The 20174-nt window shown below is 34.8% G+C and overlaps 1 protein-coding gene and 1 long non-coding RNA gene across 3 annotated transcripts; both read right to left on the bottom strand.

The window, feature by feature from the left end:
• Positions 1 to 2830: 2830 nt before the first annotated feature.
• On the bottom strand, positions 2831 to 5295 carry LOC110896075. Of its 2 annotated transcripts, none has more exons than XR_002567619.2 (2): positions 5153 to 5295; positions 2831 to 4386 (listed from the first exon to the last, which is right to left on the bottom strand). It is a non-coding gene; the product is annotated as an uncharacterized LOC110896075 (long non-coding RNA). The 2 variants fall into 2 exon arrangements; XR_002567620.2 differs by having other exon boundaries at positions 2831 to 4374.
• A 4335-nt stretch (positions 5296 to 9630) lies between these two features.
• On the bottom strand, positions 9631 to 18987 carry LOC110896074 (protein trichome birefringence-like 2). Its single transcript, XM_022143512.2, has 5 exons — positions 18002 to 18987; positions 14240 to 14432; positions 11044 to 11234; positions 10569 to 10727; positions 9631 to 10148 (listed from the first exon to the last, which is right to left on the bottom strand). The coding sequence occupies exons 1-5, from the start codon at positions 18661 to 18663 to the stop codon at positions 9806 to 9808; spliced, it is 1548 nt and encodes a 515-aa protein (XP_021999204.1). The 5' UTR covers positions 18664 to 18987; the 3' UTR covers positions 9631 to 9805.
• Positions 18988 to 20174: the final 1187 nt, after the last annotated feature.

Genomic DNA, 20174 nt, shown 5'->3' with positions numbered 1-20174 from the left:
GATAAAAGCATGAGCGGCACAAAACGACTTGTGTGTCGATGTCACACCCACAATTTGAACAAACGGAAGTCTATACTCATTAGTTTTGTAAGTGGTAAAGCACGCCACATATCGTACGAGTACCGATGAACAAAAAAAACCTCCTCGACCGCATTTGTTTCGGGATTCACCCGGGTGTGGTAAACATACCTTCCTTCATGCAACATTTGCTCCAATATCTGCATTGGAGTCCGATCACCGTACATTTTGACTTTAATCTTTTTTATCACGTTTTGTATGTCTCGTAGAATGCACACGCTCTGTGGGTTTTGTTTTCTTATGGTTAAATGTATGTTCGTAGGCTCCATGTTTTGAATATAAAGTCTCTCTACCAATAATTCTTCGTCTGGGGTCAACCTTCTTGCAAACGCGTGACCCTCGAGAAATACCGCAGGCTCATGGTTATGATCCTTTTGCTTCACCACTAAGCTCCAATTGCCACTACTTGCGTCTAGTTTCCCTATCATTTTAAAAGGACACCCAATCTTCTTGCTACCAGAACGCCGAACTGTTGCTTTACTTTTGCATGTGCCTCCACGGTCGCATTGCAACCATATCTTCACCGTCCTTGCTGACGAATCTTCACCTTTTGTTACCGTTCGTTGGGTCACAATGACGTAACCTTTCGCAATTTCTGTTTTGTAAACCCAATTCTTTAACTCGTGAAGTGTCGCAAATACCTGAAACAACGGTAATTTAAAACTATGTTTAAAACTATATTTGTTTAAAATCTAATAAACCTTATACATAACGAATAACACGTAAACAAAATCAACTTTTTCTAAATTCTAATAGGCACCCTTCTAATAAACCTATACATAACGAATAACACGTATACAAAATCAAAATTGTCTAAAATTTAATAAACATTATACATAACGAATAACACGTAAGTGACGGTAATGTTATACCTTTCCTTGTTTTTTCGGGTCATTAGCACCATCGTCCTTTTCACCACCATCGTCCCCGCCACCACCATCGTCCCAGCCACCACCATCGTCCCAGCCACCACCATCTTCCTCGTCTTGATCACTTTCCTCGAAGTGTGTAACACCTTTCTCGATTTCGTTCTCGTCTTCCTCGATGTCAAAAGCACCTTCCTCGGACTTTTTCTTGCGTTGTTTTTCCTGATGGGAATGGTAAGTCCCGTATGCATGTTTTTCCTGTTGCGGATAGCTTTGAGCCACGTAAGATGGTCCCGCCTCCTCTACGACCTGAAACAACTTAATGGTTATACTAAACTAACCAAAACGACAATATGAATTTTTTACCTGGTTCAAATCAGGCACCATGGACCGCACACTCCCTTCCTGATGCGAATGGTAAGTTCCGGCGTGTTGCGGATGCACGGAAACCACCTCCTCCTCACCTCGATCAACGCCGGGTAACCAAACGCTTTCGGAGACATATGACTCATTCGAAATTTCACCAAAAAAATATCCAAAGTCCCAATTTGACATCGTGATTCGAATCTAATTTAACCAGACCGTTTATTTGAAAATTTTTATCATTTTCATCAGTTTTTTGGGATTTTTGAACATTTGTATTACATAAATCCCGTAAGCTTGGGGTAAAAGGAAAAAATTCGAAACAATACGCAGCGTATAGGGCCATGAGCGCGTATATGCGGATCACCTTTTCAGCCTTTTCAGTCTGAACTCCGCTGTCATGTCAGCAATATACCTTAAATTCAGATATTATAGTACCAATGAGCAGTGTATAAAGCAATGAGAGGCGTATAGGGTTTAATGCTCCAACTACCACCTTTCTAATACAGCGCTCATAGGGCAATGAGGGTCGTATAACTTTACTTTTTCTGACATAATTAATGCACTCAAACCCTATACAACCCTCATTGCCTTATACGGGGCTGCTGGGGGGGTGTCATTACTTTTGGGGGATGTACCAATACCCTCACCATTAAAGTATACCTAAAGACCTTAAAGATAAGCATAAAAAGTTAAAGTAATTAATTATTTAGTAATTTTCTTTTCATTTATTTTAATCTGCAATGAAACAAGGAAAGTGCCTTATTCAATGGGAATGAAACATAAAAAATGTTATCTAATTTAATTCCAAAACAGACATCTTTTCTAAAAATTCCAAAACACAACCCGAAGATTCCGACGAACTAAACGAGTCGGACATAAATATACTAGAGTACTCTATATCCTCATAGGCATTTTTCTAAAAGGATAAAATATAAAAAGAGATAGGTTTTTTGAGAGATGAATTGGAGTGTATAAAATAAGGTAAAGAGTGTATAAAATGGATAAATGTATAGTGTAGGAGATTTTTTTATATAAAATGGATAAATGTATAGTGTAGGAGATTTTTTTATATAAAATGGATAAATGTATAGTGTAGGAGATTTTTCTATATCCCCAATGGTTGTATTACCATTTCCCAATGGATACATTCCACCATCACACCCTCCATCTACAGTACACTTCACGAGTTCTCTCTCATCACAAGTGATAGCACATTTGCGGTGGAGTACTCATAGCTATCATGAGACCACCCCGACCACCCAAAAAAGGAATGGTGGTAGAATTTGTGTGTAAAAAATAAGAATAAAATACATGTATTAATTTGTGTGTATAAAACCATGCATGATTATGGTTTTGCAACATGTGTGATTTAGGGTTTTTCTGTAACGCCCAAAATTCCTAATTCGAAAGTAATATTATCATGCTATAATTTCACAAAAATCGGGCATGACCCGTTCGTATTATGAACATTTCCCTGTAAGAATAACTTGTAATAACTTAAAAATACAACACAGCGGAAATATGAACCCAAAATTTCGTTCTTTAATAGACATAGTACTTACAGGAAAGTTCGAATACCAAATGTCATACACTCATTAAAAAGGATTTACCACGTTCCATTATATTAATACTTCGGACCTACATTTGTTAAACTATGTGACCGATCCTTCCCGTACAACCCTTGCTCTTGACTCGATCTTCGTCCGCTCATCTTCGTTAGTAGAAGAAGAAATCCGTATGGTACCTGTGAACATCACATACAACTTAATCATTAGTCATTGACAACCTCATACAACACTATTCTCACACAATTAACTTTCGTATAATATTCGACAATATAGCTTCGATTCATTCGACTATTCTCTCTAAGTCTCTTGTTCCGAGGTCGGCTTCAACTTCATAAGAATCCGACTTCTCATTCCTGCATTACATCCCAAACTCAAGGGCATTGTTAGTAACGTTAATTCTCAAATGCATCCAAATCATGCATTCGCACATACTTGCACACATACATACCTACATTCATACACATCTACATACCTATATACATTCAATCATACCTACAAACATGTATTCATACCTACGTGTTCCGTACGCATTCTTGTATACCATTTACATGTAATACATGTCCAACTTCATTACATACATCTATCATACTCTTATATAAATTACATGAGGCTTAGACTTGGGTTTACAACTTATAATCGTCAAGGGAACACTCGAAATCATGTTTGGGAGGCCCACCGTAGTCCACGGATAATATACCGAAGCCTACGATGCATAAATCACATAAATAATATTTTTGACAGAACCTTCACCCGGCCGTGTCAGCTCACCACCCGGCCGTGTCAGCTCTGCACTTTTCCTAGCCATTAATTCTTACCGAAACGGACATAACTCTCTCATTTTTCATCCGTTTTGCGTCACGTTTCTTCCTACATGATTGTAAATTAACATTCTATCATGTGAACTTGAAATCCAACATCCGGGTTAAGGAAATTCTTAACTTATACGTCTTTGGCTTATTATTCATCTACGAATTATTCGGCCCGCTCATGGTTTTTATCAACAACACATTCGATTTAGCCTAAAACTTACAAGAACTTTATAGCCATAAAACTTTTACATTATCCGTACTTCCACTTACCCATTAACGTGCTTATGCGCAATCCTACCCGTTACCCGGTTATCATACCGTAGACATTTCTTATTATTCATTCCATTATAACATCAAGACCTCATTTTTGACCCGTTACATCTACTTAGCGCAAATTATTGGTTTCATACAACCCATCCATTATTTGTCTCAATTATTATGCTTAATTAACTAGCACATAACTCTACGTAAACAACTAAGAAGTGATTGCGGAAATCACTTACTTAATACTACTCATTCGATATCTTATTCAATAACAAATTTCCAACATAACCTTTAACGATTATCATACAATTAATTCCATTACTATTAAAGATGGAATCCGGGAGTTTACTTACCTCGTGCGTCCGAATTTACACATAGCTTCCGTGTTTACCTTCGACCCGTAGCGCTTCCATATTTGTGCCTCTATTGACATGACTCATATCCATACATGTCATCATAATTGTAACACGGTTAGCTTACAAACATTCGTTCATTCGGCTTTCAAATCATACAATATTTGACTTTCGTTAGCTTATTAACGCATATAAGGGATATGTATCATCATACCTTATTATTACCGAACATAACACATCAACTAGCAAGTTCATAATGCAATAGTTTCTCGCATACAACTTTTACCTTTTTAACTTCAATCCTATACATAATCCACTCTCATTTAAACTATGCCATTCACTTACATAACTATTGCATTCACATATAGTTTGCATTCCATAACACTTTTTACAAAAGATCAATTCCATAATTTCCACATACAACACAAGACTTCCTAATTCATTCAAAATTTATAAAATTAACCATTCAAGCATTTAATCGAACACTTTGTGTGCATATAACAACCTTAGCACTAAGTACAAGTGTTTTATGCATAACTTCTCTAGTAGTCTTCACAACTTTTATCAATCAAAATCACATAATTCATTCATAGTAAAACCCTATGAGTTCATCATTTTACTAGTACTCATACATTCTTCATCACAATATTCAATCTATGGAACTACAAGATCACCAAACTACTAGATTAAGTGGGTTTTACTTGAAACCTTCAATACAAACGAAATTAAGCATAAAACATCTTCTAATGATGGTTCTAATACATACATCAATTCGATTTCTTCAATTTCACGAGTTGCTTAAAACCCTAGTTTCATGAATATGCATCAAATCACAACATTCAACTTACCTTGTGTTCAGTACACTTAGATTAGCAAGGAATTTACTTCATGCATTCGATTTTCTGGATCAATAGCACCTTAATTCCCTGAATTCTTGAAATTTTATGAAGGAAAAAGGGTTTTCCTTTCTCCACTGGTTCTTGGTCGCGACCCACACACACCCACTCTACTGGGTTTTTATTTTTTTTAATAAGTTATTAACATAATTACAAGTTTAACCCCTCAAGGTTGTTTAAGTTATCATTCTTGTATTTTTTTTCTAACTTTTAAACTTTTATTATTCATTTATAACTAACTAAACATTTAAAACAATTAAACATTCAAATAATCTTTTATAAAAATTTGGGGTGTTACATTTTCAACATGCATGATTAGGGTTTTCAGTTTTATAAGATGCGTAATTTCATATCGTACCATCACACGTTAAGGAATATTGTACGTTAACATTCACCCATTAATCGGCATATTCGAATAAGCTCGAATCCAAATTTTCAAATTCAAAATTTTTTGAATTCAAATATGGTGCAAGATAAATTAATTTTGAATAAGCCTTAATAATATAAACTACGGCTTAACCAACTCGATGAATACCCTAACTGCAATTCTAATACTCTAGTTAAACTAAAGTAAAAAAAGAAAAGAAAAAAAACTATATAACAAAATACCATGTTATAATGTATAAATGTGCATCTTAATACAGGACCAATTTGTTAATGTGTTAATATATGACCAATTTGTTAATGTGTGCACAATTTTATATGAAAAATAATAACAGCAACTCTCTTTTCATATCAGAAAACATCCATTCTCATAAATGGGCCTATTAAGTACCAGTTAAGAAGGCCCAAGCGAGACTCCAAGGAGACCATTTTTTGTAGTTAGTACACTGTCCCAATGTCCCAGTGATACAAGCCCATCATTGTCCAGGAATGGGCCACCAGTTAGGAAAACAAGTAAGAACTACTTACTGTTAACTTATTGGTTATATTTGTAATCAACAATAACAATTTGCTTTAGTTTTCCCCAAAGACATGGTATGGTGCCGAGGTGTCTCTTCTCTGTCCTAGAGGTGAAAAGTTCAAATACTGCAAGTAAGTTGCAGGTATTGGTGTTTTATAAGAGTAGATCAGAAGTAAATTAGTTTACTGTTAAAGAAAACCATTTTGCTTAGTTAAATGTTAGTTTTGTTTATAATTGCACGTTGTTACTTCGGATGCTATCATATGAAGGTTAACCCATTCTGGCATAAAAAAGAAAAAAAAAATAAACCGATAACCGATCTGACTGGTTACACATATCATCGGTATGTAGATCGAAAGCAGGTATAGAATGAGAATTTGTGGAATAAAACATGGAGTAGTGGGTAGCTGTTGTTTTGCTATAATAATTAATAATAAAGCTAAAGAAAAGATAACAAACAGAAAAAGATAACATGAGTGGGCTTAAGTGTTTCAATTGGGTGCATTTCTAAGGTGGAGATCACTCCATTTGGTTATATTCATCAAAATCCAGCACATTCTTATATTCATTATTGTAGATGTCAACTCTGGTATATTCATTATGAGTGGGCTAAATGTTTCTCACAAGTGTTTCATTATTGTTAGAAGATATTGAACTATTATATTTATAACTTTAATTCACAGTTTAAAATTTGACTGGATTAACTGTGAATTAAAGTTATAGGATCCGGATAAGATTAGTACATATGTGTTATTAAAGATGTGAATTAAAGTTATAGGATCCGGATCTATCTAAAGTTATTAAAGATATATCTAAAGTCATATGCAATAGTTTTTCATCATAATATATGATATTAGCCTTAAATTTTATGGGAATTAAAGTGCTTAAGATGAGTTTTGCTTTAGTGGAATCACTATTATATACCTAAGAGATAGAAAAGGCAGCATTAGTTATGAAGTTTTGCCAAATATTTTGTTGTATATTGACAAAAAAATAGCCTTCTAAACTCATCACTACACAACCATGGCCTTACATTTTAAATTAACATGAGCATTTAATATATCATATCTTTTTTTAATAACATTGCTTTATAAAATGCCAAAACAACAAATGACAAACAAACCGCAGGTAAACGGGCAACAAGTTGCGCCGCAACCCCCTTTTGAATTGCAGAACCGATCCTGCTAAAGACGAAGCGACTCTTAAGGGTCAAGAAATTACTGTTCATGACCCGCTAAAGCCTGTTCAGGAATTCCACGGCCTCCGGGCTAGAGAACCAAACGTATCAAAAACAAATGGGATAAACACGTCTTGATTCTCTAAACAGGCTTTCTTATGTTTAGCGACTTTGCTTGATTCCGCCTTCAACGTTGTCTGGCCAGCAACAAACACATTATCCCTGAGCCCAACAAGAAAGGACACCCCGGTAAGGTCCACACAAGTGTGTTTTCCCCTGCCCACTCAAAGACAAGAATGTCAGCTGGCCGAAGAGTAGACCTTCCATCAAGTGGATCCGTCAAAATGTTCACCGGAGCCTCCTTTCTAGCCGAAATCCCTGCCCGTTTTAGAACATCACAAAAAAATAGCCGAAATCCCTGCCCGTTTTAGAACATCACAAAAAAGAATATTGGTATCCAAGAAATGACTATTCAGAGATGACTGAGTTAATAATATTGGCATCCAAGAAAAGCATTTAGATATTGGAACAACAATTGTGAGTCATTTCATGGGATTAGGTCAAGGGCAAAACAGCCATTATCATGAACATTACTTGACATCCTGTAGTTATCAAACCAAAAAGCAAAAGTCAAGTTTGTCTATGGATAATTGTTGCAATTGTTTATATTTATATCATATAAAAATGAAAGTAAGTTTTACCCAAATCTGGATTTATCAAATCCAGAACAATATACAACTTCCATAGCATAAAATGAAGACATCAATGCATGTCACATCTAAATTTGACCAATTTAGATGTTAAAAAAGACTAAACCATAGTGAGAAAGTCTAAAATACCCTTTTCCCATTTCTTGGTTCTATTTAAGATCAACAAGCAAAGAGCCTAAAAGACTCCCACTTAAGCTTCTTATATGCTAAAACCTTTGGGATCATGCATTGTCATGCATGTATCTTGATAAGTAGGGCAAATGTGGAGGTATAGAAGATGAGTTACTCTTTGTTAGGCCATCTCTTTTCCTCTATTTTCAATTAGTTTGCTTTTGGCATCAACCGTTTTCGGATAATGTCAAAACAAACCGGCAAGTCACAAATCGGCAAAGGCTTCTTCTTGGTGTCTTACATATATATATGTCTATGGCTATATGCGATTAGGGGTGCTATTATACCAGCACTAATGTACCAGATTAGTTTATATGATTGGCGTTTTTTTGTATGAGAGAATGCAACAAAACGATCCATATATCGAAGTTTATTAGTTGTATATCAAGTGTTGTTGTATCTCACTGTCTTTTTGTTTGTGAAATGTGTGTCTCCTTTCATTTTGTTAAAGATAGCATAGATGTCATAATTTCAAAATTTATATCATGGTGGTCTTATTACTAACATGTGTTATGAGAAAAAAGAAAAAAGAACCATTATTTTTAAAATAGTTTTGCATATTTTTAGTGATTTGAGTGTGTCCTTAAACAATCTATTTCGCTGAAATTTACATATGATCGATGGATTTCAGGTTAAACTCTAGTATATGTTAGTACTCGTATAAGCATGGGCGGAGCTTTGTTTGGGCCAGGGGACCCCCTGTTTTTTCCCTTCATAGTCTATATTTTACCGAAATCTTTCAAAAAATTCATAGGTATTAAATCCCCCCATCTCCGCCATTGCGTATAAGCGGGTATACTTCCCGACAGAACGGATCACAATGATCGGGGGGGGGGGGGGGGGCCCTCTATGTGGTATGCATGGTAGTTGCCAATTGAAATACCTAATCTAGTAGTGTTCCAACCAAATTCAATAGTTTTTTTTTCCACCAACTGAATTAACTGTCCACTCAAGATAAGTGGTTTGCATGACAACACCACTAGAGTTTATAATGACAAGTGATTGCACATCACCTAATTTCATTTGTGAACTAAGACCACCCGTAGTGGGGCGTGATTTTTAAAAAAAATTGAAAAAAAAACGCCCCATAACGTCCCCCTTCCATTACACCAGGCGTTATAGGGCTTTAATTTTGAAAATTTTGCATGAAAGCGTTATAAAAAAAACGCCTAAGTGGTCTGATGAGGAGTACATGTGGCCAATGATTGGAAGAGAGAAGTTTGACTAGCCAATGAGCTAGTACTTTGTTTTTTTTTTTTCTTTTTTCTTGTTTAATGATTGGAAGGGCATTATTAGGCATTATACCCACTACGCCACTTTTGCAATAACGCCCCAAGCTGACTGGATTGCCACGTGTCGGATAATGCCCCATGGTGGGGGCATTATTTTTCTTCACCACTACACATGGTCTAATGGAGTGTGTACATTTATTTTTATTTGACTAGTAAATTTAGATGATAGCTTTTGATTTCCAAAAGATGCATATGGCACTTCTATATGGTCAACATAACAAAAGTTACATAACACCAAATATATATAAAACTACTTTAAAATTACATAATAAAAGTCAACTACAACTTCATAACTTACATATGGTCAACATAATTCTTTCAACCAAATAGAAAAACCTTCATGTATTTCCATTAGATTTTCCATGACCCCCTTCCCACTTTCAATAAAGATGCATATAGCAACTCATTCCAAGTATCCGGCACACCGGGCAAGCACCAATGGCTACAATCTTGGGACCGTACAGCTGCGATTTGTTCTTCAACCGACTTGTATTCCATCCTATAAATCGATGGATGTCCATCTTTTCGGTAATCTGTTAGTCTACTAATATTTAGATACATGACGGGATTTTTCATCTCTTTGAGCACGTTGTCGAAAGCCCTCATCTTTGTAGGGTATTTGGTTAGGTGACGCGTGTTGAAAATTGGCTCGGTTTCTTTGTGACATTTTCCACCCGAATTCCATTGCCCTCCTCTGTAATACAAATGTTTTTCCAAATGTGATCAGCAATCTATACAGTTAATGCGGTAAAATATCGGATATCTATCAAGGACCGATATTTGAGATATAGGTTATCTCAGTTAGATATCCGTGGGATATCGGTAATCTTAATATCATGCAGAATTTATATATATAGCAATTTAACACTAACAATTCAGTGATATACCGGTCAGTATCGCTGATAATATCGGTACTAATATTTGACACCGATATTTTACATGGGGACCGATAACCGATATATCACCGATATTAAATGCATAGTCAGCAAGTATCAAAAATCATTTAAAGTTTCAAGAATTGACCAGTTTGACCACAAAAGTCAAAAGGTACACAGAATTACAAAGTTATGAACATAGTAAGATGTGAACGGAACAAAAGACGAATTAAACTTACTTAAAATGGGTGACCGAGTAGCCTCTGAAGATAACCTGTGTTTTATTGATGTCGATGTTCTCATCTACCCATCGGGCCCACGTTGCAAGCGCCCTTTTGTATGCATCAAGAACCTTGAGCCTCGGGTACACATGATCACCTTCTTGGTAATAATTTTCTCTTTAAATTCAAAAAAAAAGTAGCGACGTTAAAAGTGTAAAGCGGGTAAAATATAAGAACCGCTAAAAACGAAAGAGGTCCAAAGACGCTCAAGGTAAACTTTTAGTGCATAAAACATCCTCGATTATTAATTCAAAATATCAAATTATTATTGGAATATATGATACACTAATTGCTTATAAAAGGTTTAAACTTCTGAACAAACAAAAAGTGTTTCTAGTCAACCCAACCCGACGGCGACTAGCAACAATAAGCAACTGTTTTGACCCGTTACAATACAAACACCTACGTTCCTAAAGCAAGATATCGTTCTCACCCTCGAGAGGTTTTCTCATGGGTCCACCAATGTCCCGTGTTGAATACCAAAACATCAGCATCATGGTACATTGAAGTTGTTTTGTCCATTAAATCTAATCTTAATGTCTCAATTGAACCGTTTTTGCCATTGATAGACGATTCTCTGACAAGAAATGGAGAGCCCACAAAATCAATCGTACAGTCGTAGTCCTACACAAACAGAATCAATGACACAACTTATTAGACAATTACCAATAAAAAAATTAAATAACATCATGACAAAATATCTAAGCAGTCAATAGCGGTGGGATAGCGATGGAATAGCGGTTATCGGGCTTTTCCAAAATAGCGGTGTCTAATAGCGTTCCAGAATAGCGGAATCGCTATTATCCGCGCTATTGACCGATATTTAACCAATATTTGACCGATACTGACCGTTATTTTGGATGCCTTGGTTGATGTGGACTCGGAGGAAGATTTCATGGCTTACGATTAGACATGTTTCAAATACTGGCACTTCTGAGTTTTGACTTTTGATATTACTATTGATAATATCATATACGTTCTACGTTTTATAAATGTATATATATAAAAATTCTGTATGATACAAAATTACCGATATCCCACTGCGATAACCTATATCTCAAATATCGGCCCTTTACCGCCAGTGGCGAAGCTTGAAAATTTCCACCGGGGGACCGGAAGTCACCGAACCTAAAAATTCTATATAAGTAAATTTTTTTTTATAAAACCGGGGGGTCGAAAACGTATATACCTAAAAAATTCTACACGAAACGTACATACATAACACTACTGAGCGAAAAGTTCGGGGGGTCAGGCGCCCCTCCCGGCCCCTTGAAAGCTACGCCCTTGTTGACCGCTATTTGATTTTGGACCGTTATAAATGCATCTATATATAATAAAGTAAACCATTTGAAGGACACATGGCGCTTTCTGGAGTGCTCTCAATTGTTTTTTCCCGCTTAAATAAATGGATAAACAAAAAATTAGAGATAAAGAATGACTCCTATATATCCTTTTAATCACATAAATTATATCTTTTCATCTTTTATTCTTTTGTTTTTTATATTCATATATCTTGATTTAAGTGTTAATCGATTAAAAAAAATAGAGATAAGGAAATTCTATAATAAAAAGACTCACGTTATATTAGATTATTATTTAAGATATATATACTACTACATAGTTTATTTAGAAATATACTAGGTTAGAACCCCGTGTATTATACGGGTTGAATAAATGTAATTTATATATTAAATAATAGAAAGTTACATATTTATGAACCCCGTATATTGTACGGATTAAATAAATGCAATTTTATATATCAAATAAAAAAAATTACAACTTTAAAAACAATGTGTATTACACAGATTAAATAAATGTAATTTTGTATACTAAATATTAAAAATGTCGTATCTTTAAAAAAAACTCGTGTGTATTCAGGTTGAATAAACCTACCAAATAAAAAAAAATACATCCTTAAAAACGCGTATGTTACACATGTTAAATAGATCTAAAAAGAGTTATATCTTTAAAAATCTATATATAATAAAGTAAACCATTTGAAGGACACATGGCGCTTTCTGGAGTGCTCTCAATTGTTTTTTCCCGCTTAAATAAATGGATAAACAAAAAATTAGAGATAAAGAATGACTCCTATATATCCTTTTAATCACATAAATTATATCTTTTCATCTTTTATTCTTTTGTTTTTTATATTCATATATCTTGATTTAAGTGTTAATCCATTAAAAAAAATAGAGATAAGGAAATTCTATAATAAAAAGACTCACGTTATATTAGATTATCATTTAAGATATATATACTACTACATAGTTTATTTAGAAATATACTAGGTTAGAACCCCGTGTATTATACGGGTTGAATAAATGTAATTTATATATTAAATAATAGAAAGTTACATATTTATGAACCCCGTATATTGTACGGATTAAATAAATGCAATTTTATATATCAAATAAAAAAAATTACAACTTTAAAAACAATGTGTATTACACAGATTAAATAAATGTAATTTTGTATACTAAATATTAAAAATGTCGTATCTTTAAAAAAACTCGTGTGTATTCAGGTTGAATAAACCTACCAAATAAAAAAAAATACATCCTTAAAAACGCGTATGTTACACATGTTAAATAGATCTAAAAAGAGTTATATCTTTAAAAATCATGTATATTGCACATATTAAGTTAATGTAATTTTGTATATTAAATACTAAAAACGTCGTATCTTTAAGAAAACTCGTGTATCCTTAAAAATCTATCAAATAATAAAAAAAAATGTATCCTTAAAAACCTCGTGTATTACACGTGTTGAATAAATGTAATTTTGTATAGTAAATAATAAAAGAAGTTATATTTTTAAAAACCCTAGGCTTTACACGAGTTGAATAAATATAATTTTGTACACCAAATAATAAAAAAAGTTATAGTTTTTATAAATTAGGATAACATTTAATGTTAATTTATTATTTATATATTTAATATAAGATAAGTAGGAAAGAGAGGTATTTGTTTTAAAAATTTATTAAATTAACAATTTAAATTTGAGGATAATATTTTATTAAAGTATTATAAGATTTAATATTAATTTATTATATTTATTTATTTAGTTAATATAAGATAAATATAAATTTGAGGATCTTCAATATGGGGGTTAGTTTTTAGTTAAGTGGATGAGTACATTTTTCCGAACTAATAAATTAAAAGACCACTATCATTTAAATAAAACCTGGGTTGTTAAATGTATGTTTACATGACTGTTAAAACTCGTGAGAAAGTCGACGATACAGTCTGTCTTCTAATTGATGGTTCAAATGCTTTCATATTTATAAACTTGACAAACATCATAAGATTTGATCATACATGACACAAAATTTTGTTTGGATATCAGAAAAGCGTCTTAAAAATATCGTTTTATAATTGTTAAGCCTTCGTTATTAACTATTTGATTTTTTATTTACTTAACCCGTGTAATACACGGGGTTATAACCTAGTAGCAAAATATTGATATTATTTTTTTTTTTTTTTGTTTTTCACAAGATTATCATTTCTTTTGTCATTATTCAGGGGTACTTCAAATACTTAACTAACAGTCAAAAATTGCATCTAAAACCTGTTTGACACACACAAATACCTAGAATGTTGTAAATATAACAAGTTTGGAAAGCTTGCCTCGAATCTGAAAGCATAAAATCCCTTTTTCTTGAACTCATGCCTACCAGATATCTCGTAAACTCTACTTTTGTTTGTGACAGACTCTCTTAATATGCAAACCAAAGACTCCCACATGTTGCGGTTTAACGAGTCCCCTACAAAAACCAACTTCTTCCCTCTCAGCCTCTCCAGAAAATCTGTTGCATTTAAACTGAAATTCACATAAAACATGATATGAATAAATTAAGAGTATTGTTATAGATTATTAAAGGTTATTTCAAGTAAGTAGCTATTGTGCAACGATATGGGTGCATGAAGCATGCATGACAAGAGACGATAAGAATCTGGGAGCATATAGTCTATTTGTGTGTATTACAAGTGTCAAAATGGGCAAGTTCGGGTGATGGGTCAAAAATAGGGGTGCAAATGAGCCGAGCTGCTCGCGAGCTACTCGAGATCGGCTCGAGAAAAAGCTCGAAACGAGCCGAGCCTTATCGAGCCCGAGCCGAGCTTGAGCCTAAAATAAAGCTCGTTTGTTTATCGAGCCCGAGCTCGAGCCTCGCATGTGAAGCTCGTTAGGCTCGTCGAGCCTTATTGAGCCTTAGTGTAAACGAGCCGGGCTTATTCAAACTTGTTTACAAGCCGACCTCGAACCTAAAAAATAAGTTTAATCAGTAAACGAGCCCGAGCTTCACTTACCGAGCTCGCGAGCCTAAAAAGTCTATTATTTATATTATTTTAATTTAATATATTGATTAATAGATAATAAACGAGCCGAGCCCGAGCTCGAGCTTGAGAAAATACAAACGAGCCGAGCTCGAGCCTTGAAAACAAAGCTCAAATCGAGCCGAGCTCGAGCCCGAGCTCTCATAAGTTAATCGAGCTCGAGCCTAGTCAAGCTCAGGCTCGACTCGGCTCGTTTGCACCCCTAGTCAAAAATAGTAATTATTAGAATGAGTCGGGCCGGGCCAAAAAAACACTTTTTGTCTTACCTTTTCAGTAACTTTATAAATAATTAATATTAACAATACAATATACAATGATTTTAGAGGTATCATTCATAATGCATACACTTTGGTTGACTTTTGACCCGTCCAATCTGTTTCATTTCCGCTATTTCTTTTAGCCTCGCCCTTTTGACTGATGAAATGCAAACTATAACTCAAAATAGACCAGTGTATGCATACATGGATCTAAACAGCCACCTCCAGACTTTGTTTTGGATTTTTCAGAAAAGGGTAATTTGGTCATTTTAATTTGGATCGAGTAGAAAACAATATATCCCCTTGTATCATAGACCGAGTCGTGGACGAGAAAATCTATGAAGCCTTAATATATAAATTGACTATAATAACCTTAGGGCACGAATATGATAGCTCTAAAGTTCACCTCCCTGTGTATCCTTCTATACGTAATGAATAATAATGGTAGGATGGTAAAGTCATGAAAAATGCCAGCGTTTGACTTCCGGGAGTCAAAACCTATTGCTTTTAGAACTCAATATAATATGCTCACTAACATCAACTAGTAGCATAAATTTGTGCGTTTAATAAACATAAGGATAGCAGGTAGACGAGCAACAAAGTGCGCCGCCATCCCTTATTTTGGAAAACTTAAAGATTATGTGATTAGTGGACGGGTATGGTATTATGCCGTACCCACTAGATTGTCCAAAACCAGTCCCGTGCCTATTTACTCGCATCAAACCCTTGGTTTTAAAATGCGCGCATCAAGAGTGCATAATGTGTGAAGCGCTGATGAGATCACATCAAGTCATGCGATGTCTTGCGATTCCATGATGCAAGGATGATGCTCTAAATCGCATAATGCACACATTTTTCTGAATTCGACCACTATACAGTAAAGTTGTACAATGAGCTTCATAAGCTTGTACAATGAGCTAAAGGCTTATTTTGGCTATATAGATTACTTGTACCTAGGGGTGCAAACGAGCCGAGCGGCTCGCGAGCTACTCGAGATCGGCTCGAGAAAAAGCTCGAAACGAGCCGAGCCTTATCGAACCCGAGCCGAGCTTGAGCCTAAAATAAAGCTCATTTGTTTATCGAGCCCGAGCTCGAGCCTTACATGTGAAGCTCGTTAGGCTCGTCGAGCCTTATCGAGCCTTAGTGTAAACGAGCCGAGTCGAGCCGAGCTTATTCAAACTTGTTTACAAGCCGACCTCGAACCTAAAAATAAGCTTATTTAGTAAACGAGCCCGAGCCCGAGCTCCACTTATCGAGCTCGCGAGTCTAAAAAGTCTATTATTTTTATTTAATATATTAATTAATAGATAACAAACGAGCCGAGCCCGAGCCGAGCTCGAGCTTGAGAAAATACAAACGAGCCGAGCTCGAGCCTTGAAAACAAAGCTCGAATCGAGCCGAGCTCTCATAAGTTAATCGAGCTCGAACTCGAGCCTGGTCAAGCTCGGGCTCGGCTCGGCTCGTTTGCACCCCTTGTACCTTTTGCATGGACTCCTTTAGTGGTACTAGAGCCTTTGTTGTATTTATTTAATTTATCTCTTATTTTTTAGTGTTTAAAAGTTAACAAGTTGAAATATTATTATCCACAAATATTTTTTTTAAATAACAAAAGCCTCACATACATGATGCGTGCGCATCAGGCGTCAGCTTTTGGGATCACAACGCATGGGAGCGCATTGCGCATTTTAAAACCAAGATCGAAACCGAATATATTAATTTTATACAACTTAAAAAATATAACAAATAGTATTTGAAATTGTTAGAAGCTAGAAGCAATTAAAAATATTGAACTATTGGACATGAAGTTGAGAATTTGATAGGTCAAGTTGGTTTTCAGGGTGAGTTTAAGATCAAGTTTTCTAGTAACGGAATCCCAGTGAATAACTTTTAACCACATAAGATCATAAACCGGCATACCCAATACCCGTGGGTAAACCCTACTAGGGTTGTAAACGAACCAAACGTTCGGCGAACAGTTTGTGAACTGTTCGGCTGGAAGTTCGTTTGTGTTCGTTCATTTATTAAACAAACGAACACGAATAAGAAATTTCGTTCGTTTAGCTAATTGAACAAACATGAACACAGGCCGCGTTCGTTCATTTATGTTCGTAAACGTTCGGTAACGTGTTTGTTTGTGTTCGATAGTTCATTAGTGTTTTGTTTTTATATTTTATTTAAATATTACAAGATCCCGGAAAATAAAATATTTAATAAGTGTTGGTGTATTATATGATCTATTCATGAACATGTGTTTGTGTTTGTTTCCATTTGTATCCGTCAATGTTTGTTTTCGTTCGTTGCCTAAAATTAACAAACAAACACAAACGAACACGAACAAGTTTATTTCCTTAACAAACGAACCCGAACATAAAATCTCGTTAAGTGTTCATGAACTGTTCGTGAACATATATATTATTTAACAAACGAACACGAACAAGGTCTCGTTCATGTTCGTTCGGTTCGTTTGCAGCCCTAAACCCTACGTTAAAATCAAGCCGGAAATAAGCAAATTATTGGTAGAAATAAGACAAATACTCGGTATAGCGTCTTAACATCCATCTTATTCCTGAAAGCTAACCTAAGCAAGATCATATAAAAAGACATTTGACTAAATATGCTGAGTCAAACAAAAAACTAATTGAATACTTCAATCTAATAAACTACAATAAGAAAATCTAGCAAACAATACTCAAATGCTAGTTTAAACTATTGACCATTCAAGATTACGCAATTACAAAACATATAAAATATCCAAATCCAATAATTCCATAACATAATTTCCAATTAATCATTTTACCTGGGGATCTCGCATCCAAATGGCTGCCATTTCCATTTCACATATTCATCATCTGGCCTCTTATTAAGATGACAATCAAAATCCCGATCGATATACGGGCACGACCCGGCCCGATATAGCGGTTTTGTGTCATCCCTAACCCATCTACCATTAAAAATATCACACTCTTCATAAGAACCACTATGATTCTTGAAAACCGCATCAAAGCTTCCATTTTTCACATCACTTGTGAAATTACTCAAATGGGTATCATTTAAATCAGTTTTTTTCTCAGAATTTGAATCAAAGCTTCCATTTTTCACATCATTAGTGAAATTGCTCAAATGGGTACCCTCAAAATCAACTTTTTTTCCACTAAAGTTACCATTTTTCACATCAATTATAGGTTTTTCAAGGGGGTTTTGAACAGAAGTGGAATTGATAGAGGGGATTCTAGCAAAAGAAAAGGACCAAGAAAACACAGAGGTCTCATTCTTAACACTCAACCCTTGAAACAAAGAGTTGTTTAGAATAGGATTCTTGAAAGAAACATTAAAGAAGACAACACATAAAAAAATAAAAAAGGACACAAATCCTAAACCAAATCCAGAAACTACCTTCTTTTTTGGAAATGAAAAGTATGGGAAGTGATCTGAGATTGGAACAAGTTTCTTCAAGTTCATGGTTATGCCTACAAATCTACAATAACACCATGTGGGTTGGATTAAATATGAGTTAAATCACACACAGTGAAGGTGTTTGTGTGTGTGTGAAGAAGATAGAGATGAAACTGTTGAAAGATTAGTAAAGAGATTGTGGAAAAGTTTGTATAGGGTTTGAAAAATGTAGTGTGAGAAGATAGATTTGTGAGAGTTTAGTTTAGTGTGTGAAGTGGTTTCTTTGGAAGACAAGATTAGCCACAGGCTCCTGCAGGGAACAGGGAGAGATGGGGAAGGAGGAAATTACGGAAATACCCTTTTGAAGTAACTAATACGCACCATCATTTGCGTTGTCAATGAATGCAGTCAACCAAAGAGTTTATAGTAAATTAGAGGGGATTTAAAGCTTTAGTAAATTGTAATTAGAGTTAAATGTCATTTCAGTTCATGTATTTTGAGCTATTTTGCTAATTTAGTAGAAATGTTTCATTTTTTACTTGTCGGTCAAAAAAGGTTTCACCGTTGTCATTTTAGTTGACTGGGTTAACTTCATCCATTTTTTATGTTAACGAGAAGGGCAATTCGGTCATTTTATATGTAATTCTGTTAATTAGAAAGACAATTGGGCCATATAAAATGACTGAAGTACCCCTCTTGTTAACAGAAAAAATAGATTAAGTTAACCCAGTAGACTAAAATGGCAACGATGAAACCTTTTTAGACCTACAGGCGAAAAATAAAACATTTGGACTAAACTGATAAAATGGCTTAAACCATAGAGACTAAAATCGTATTTAACCCTTGTACTTATTATGTTTAGTAAATTACAAAATAGTAGATGGGGAGGTGAAATCCAAGAATGCCTCATGTGGAAATGTCCGGACAATTTTAATTTGGTCAATAGAAAATTAAAGAAAAAAAAATAGAAATTAAATTAAGTATTTGGGTAATCATTGCAAGTGGCATTAGAGAGCCTTATACCACTACACCACTTTTTAACTTCAAGCTTTGTAATGCCCTTGCTGACTGGGATGTCACGTGTCGCATAACACGCATGTGAGAGGCTTGATCTTCAAACACCACTACGCATGGTCTCTTATAATATGATAATGTGGGATATGTAAATATATAAAATATTTGATAATAGAACCGGTGACTCTCGGCCCCCTGCGCTCTATCCTTCATTGCCTCTACCACTGAGACATGTCTATTATAATTTGATAACTAGTAATAAGCTTGCGCGCGTTGCGGCGCGGACACATCACAAATATCGAATGGATTAGTCCAAACGTTATGTGATGCGTTAATCATACGAAAACGTGTGTGTTCGACGAATTCGATTGAACTCGGTATAAGCTGTATAAGCATTGCGATTGGATCAAAACACAAAGTAAATCAAATTAATACCGTGTAATCATAATGTATTATATACATATTATATGGGATATATTAGAGGTTTAAAAAAAGGAAAAAAATACAATTTGACTCCACTCTTTCTGAACAAAATTTACGAAAACATACATAAAAATAAGCAT

Source organism: Helianthus annuus, chromosome 12 (assembly GCF_002127325.2).
Source record: "Helianthus annuus cultivar XRQ/B chromosome 12, HanXRQr2.0-SUNRISE, whole genome shotgun sequence".
NCBI classification, from domain to species: Eukaryota; Viridiplantae; Streptophyta; class Magnoliopsida; order Asterales; family Asteraceae; genus Helianthus; species Helianthus annuus.
Note: the sequence above shows the minus strand (reverse complement) of the source record. Positions and strands in the feature narration are given on the sequence as shown.

Bases quoted from the DNA above. Each gene is read 5' to 3' on its own strand.
- LOC110896074 (XM_022143512.2), bottom strand. From the start codon at position 18,663: ATGAACTTGAAGAAACTTGTTCCAATCTCAGATCACTTCCCATACTTT. The intron at 11,235-14,239 runs GCAAGCTTTCCA...CTGTTTGTGTAG, and splicing joins TTTATGCTTTCAGATTCGAG to GACTACGACTGTACGATTGA. The intron at 10,728-11,043 runs GTGAGAACGATA...TTGAATTTAAAG, and splicing joins CATGAGAAAACCTCTCGAGG to AGAAAATTATTACCAAGAAG.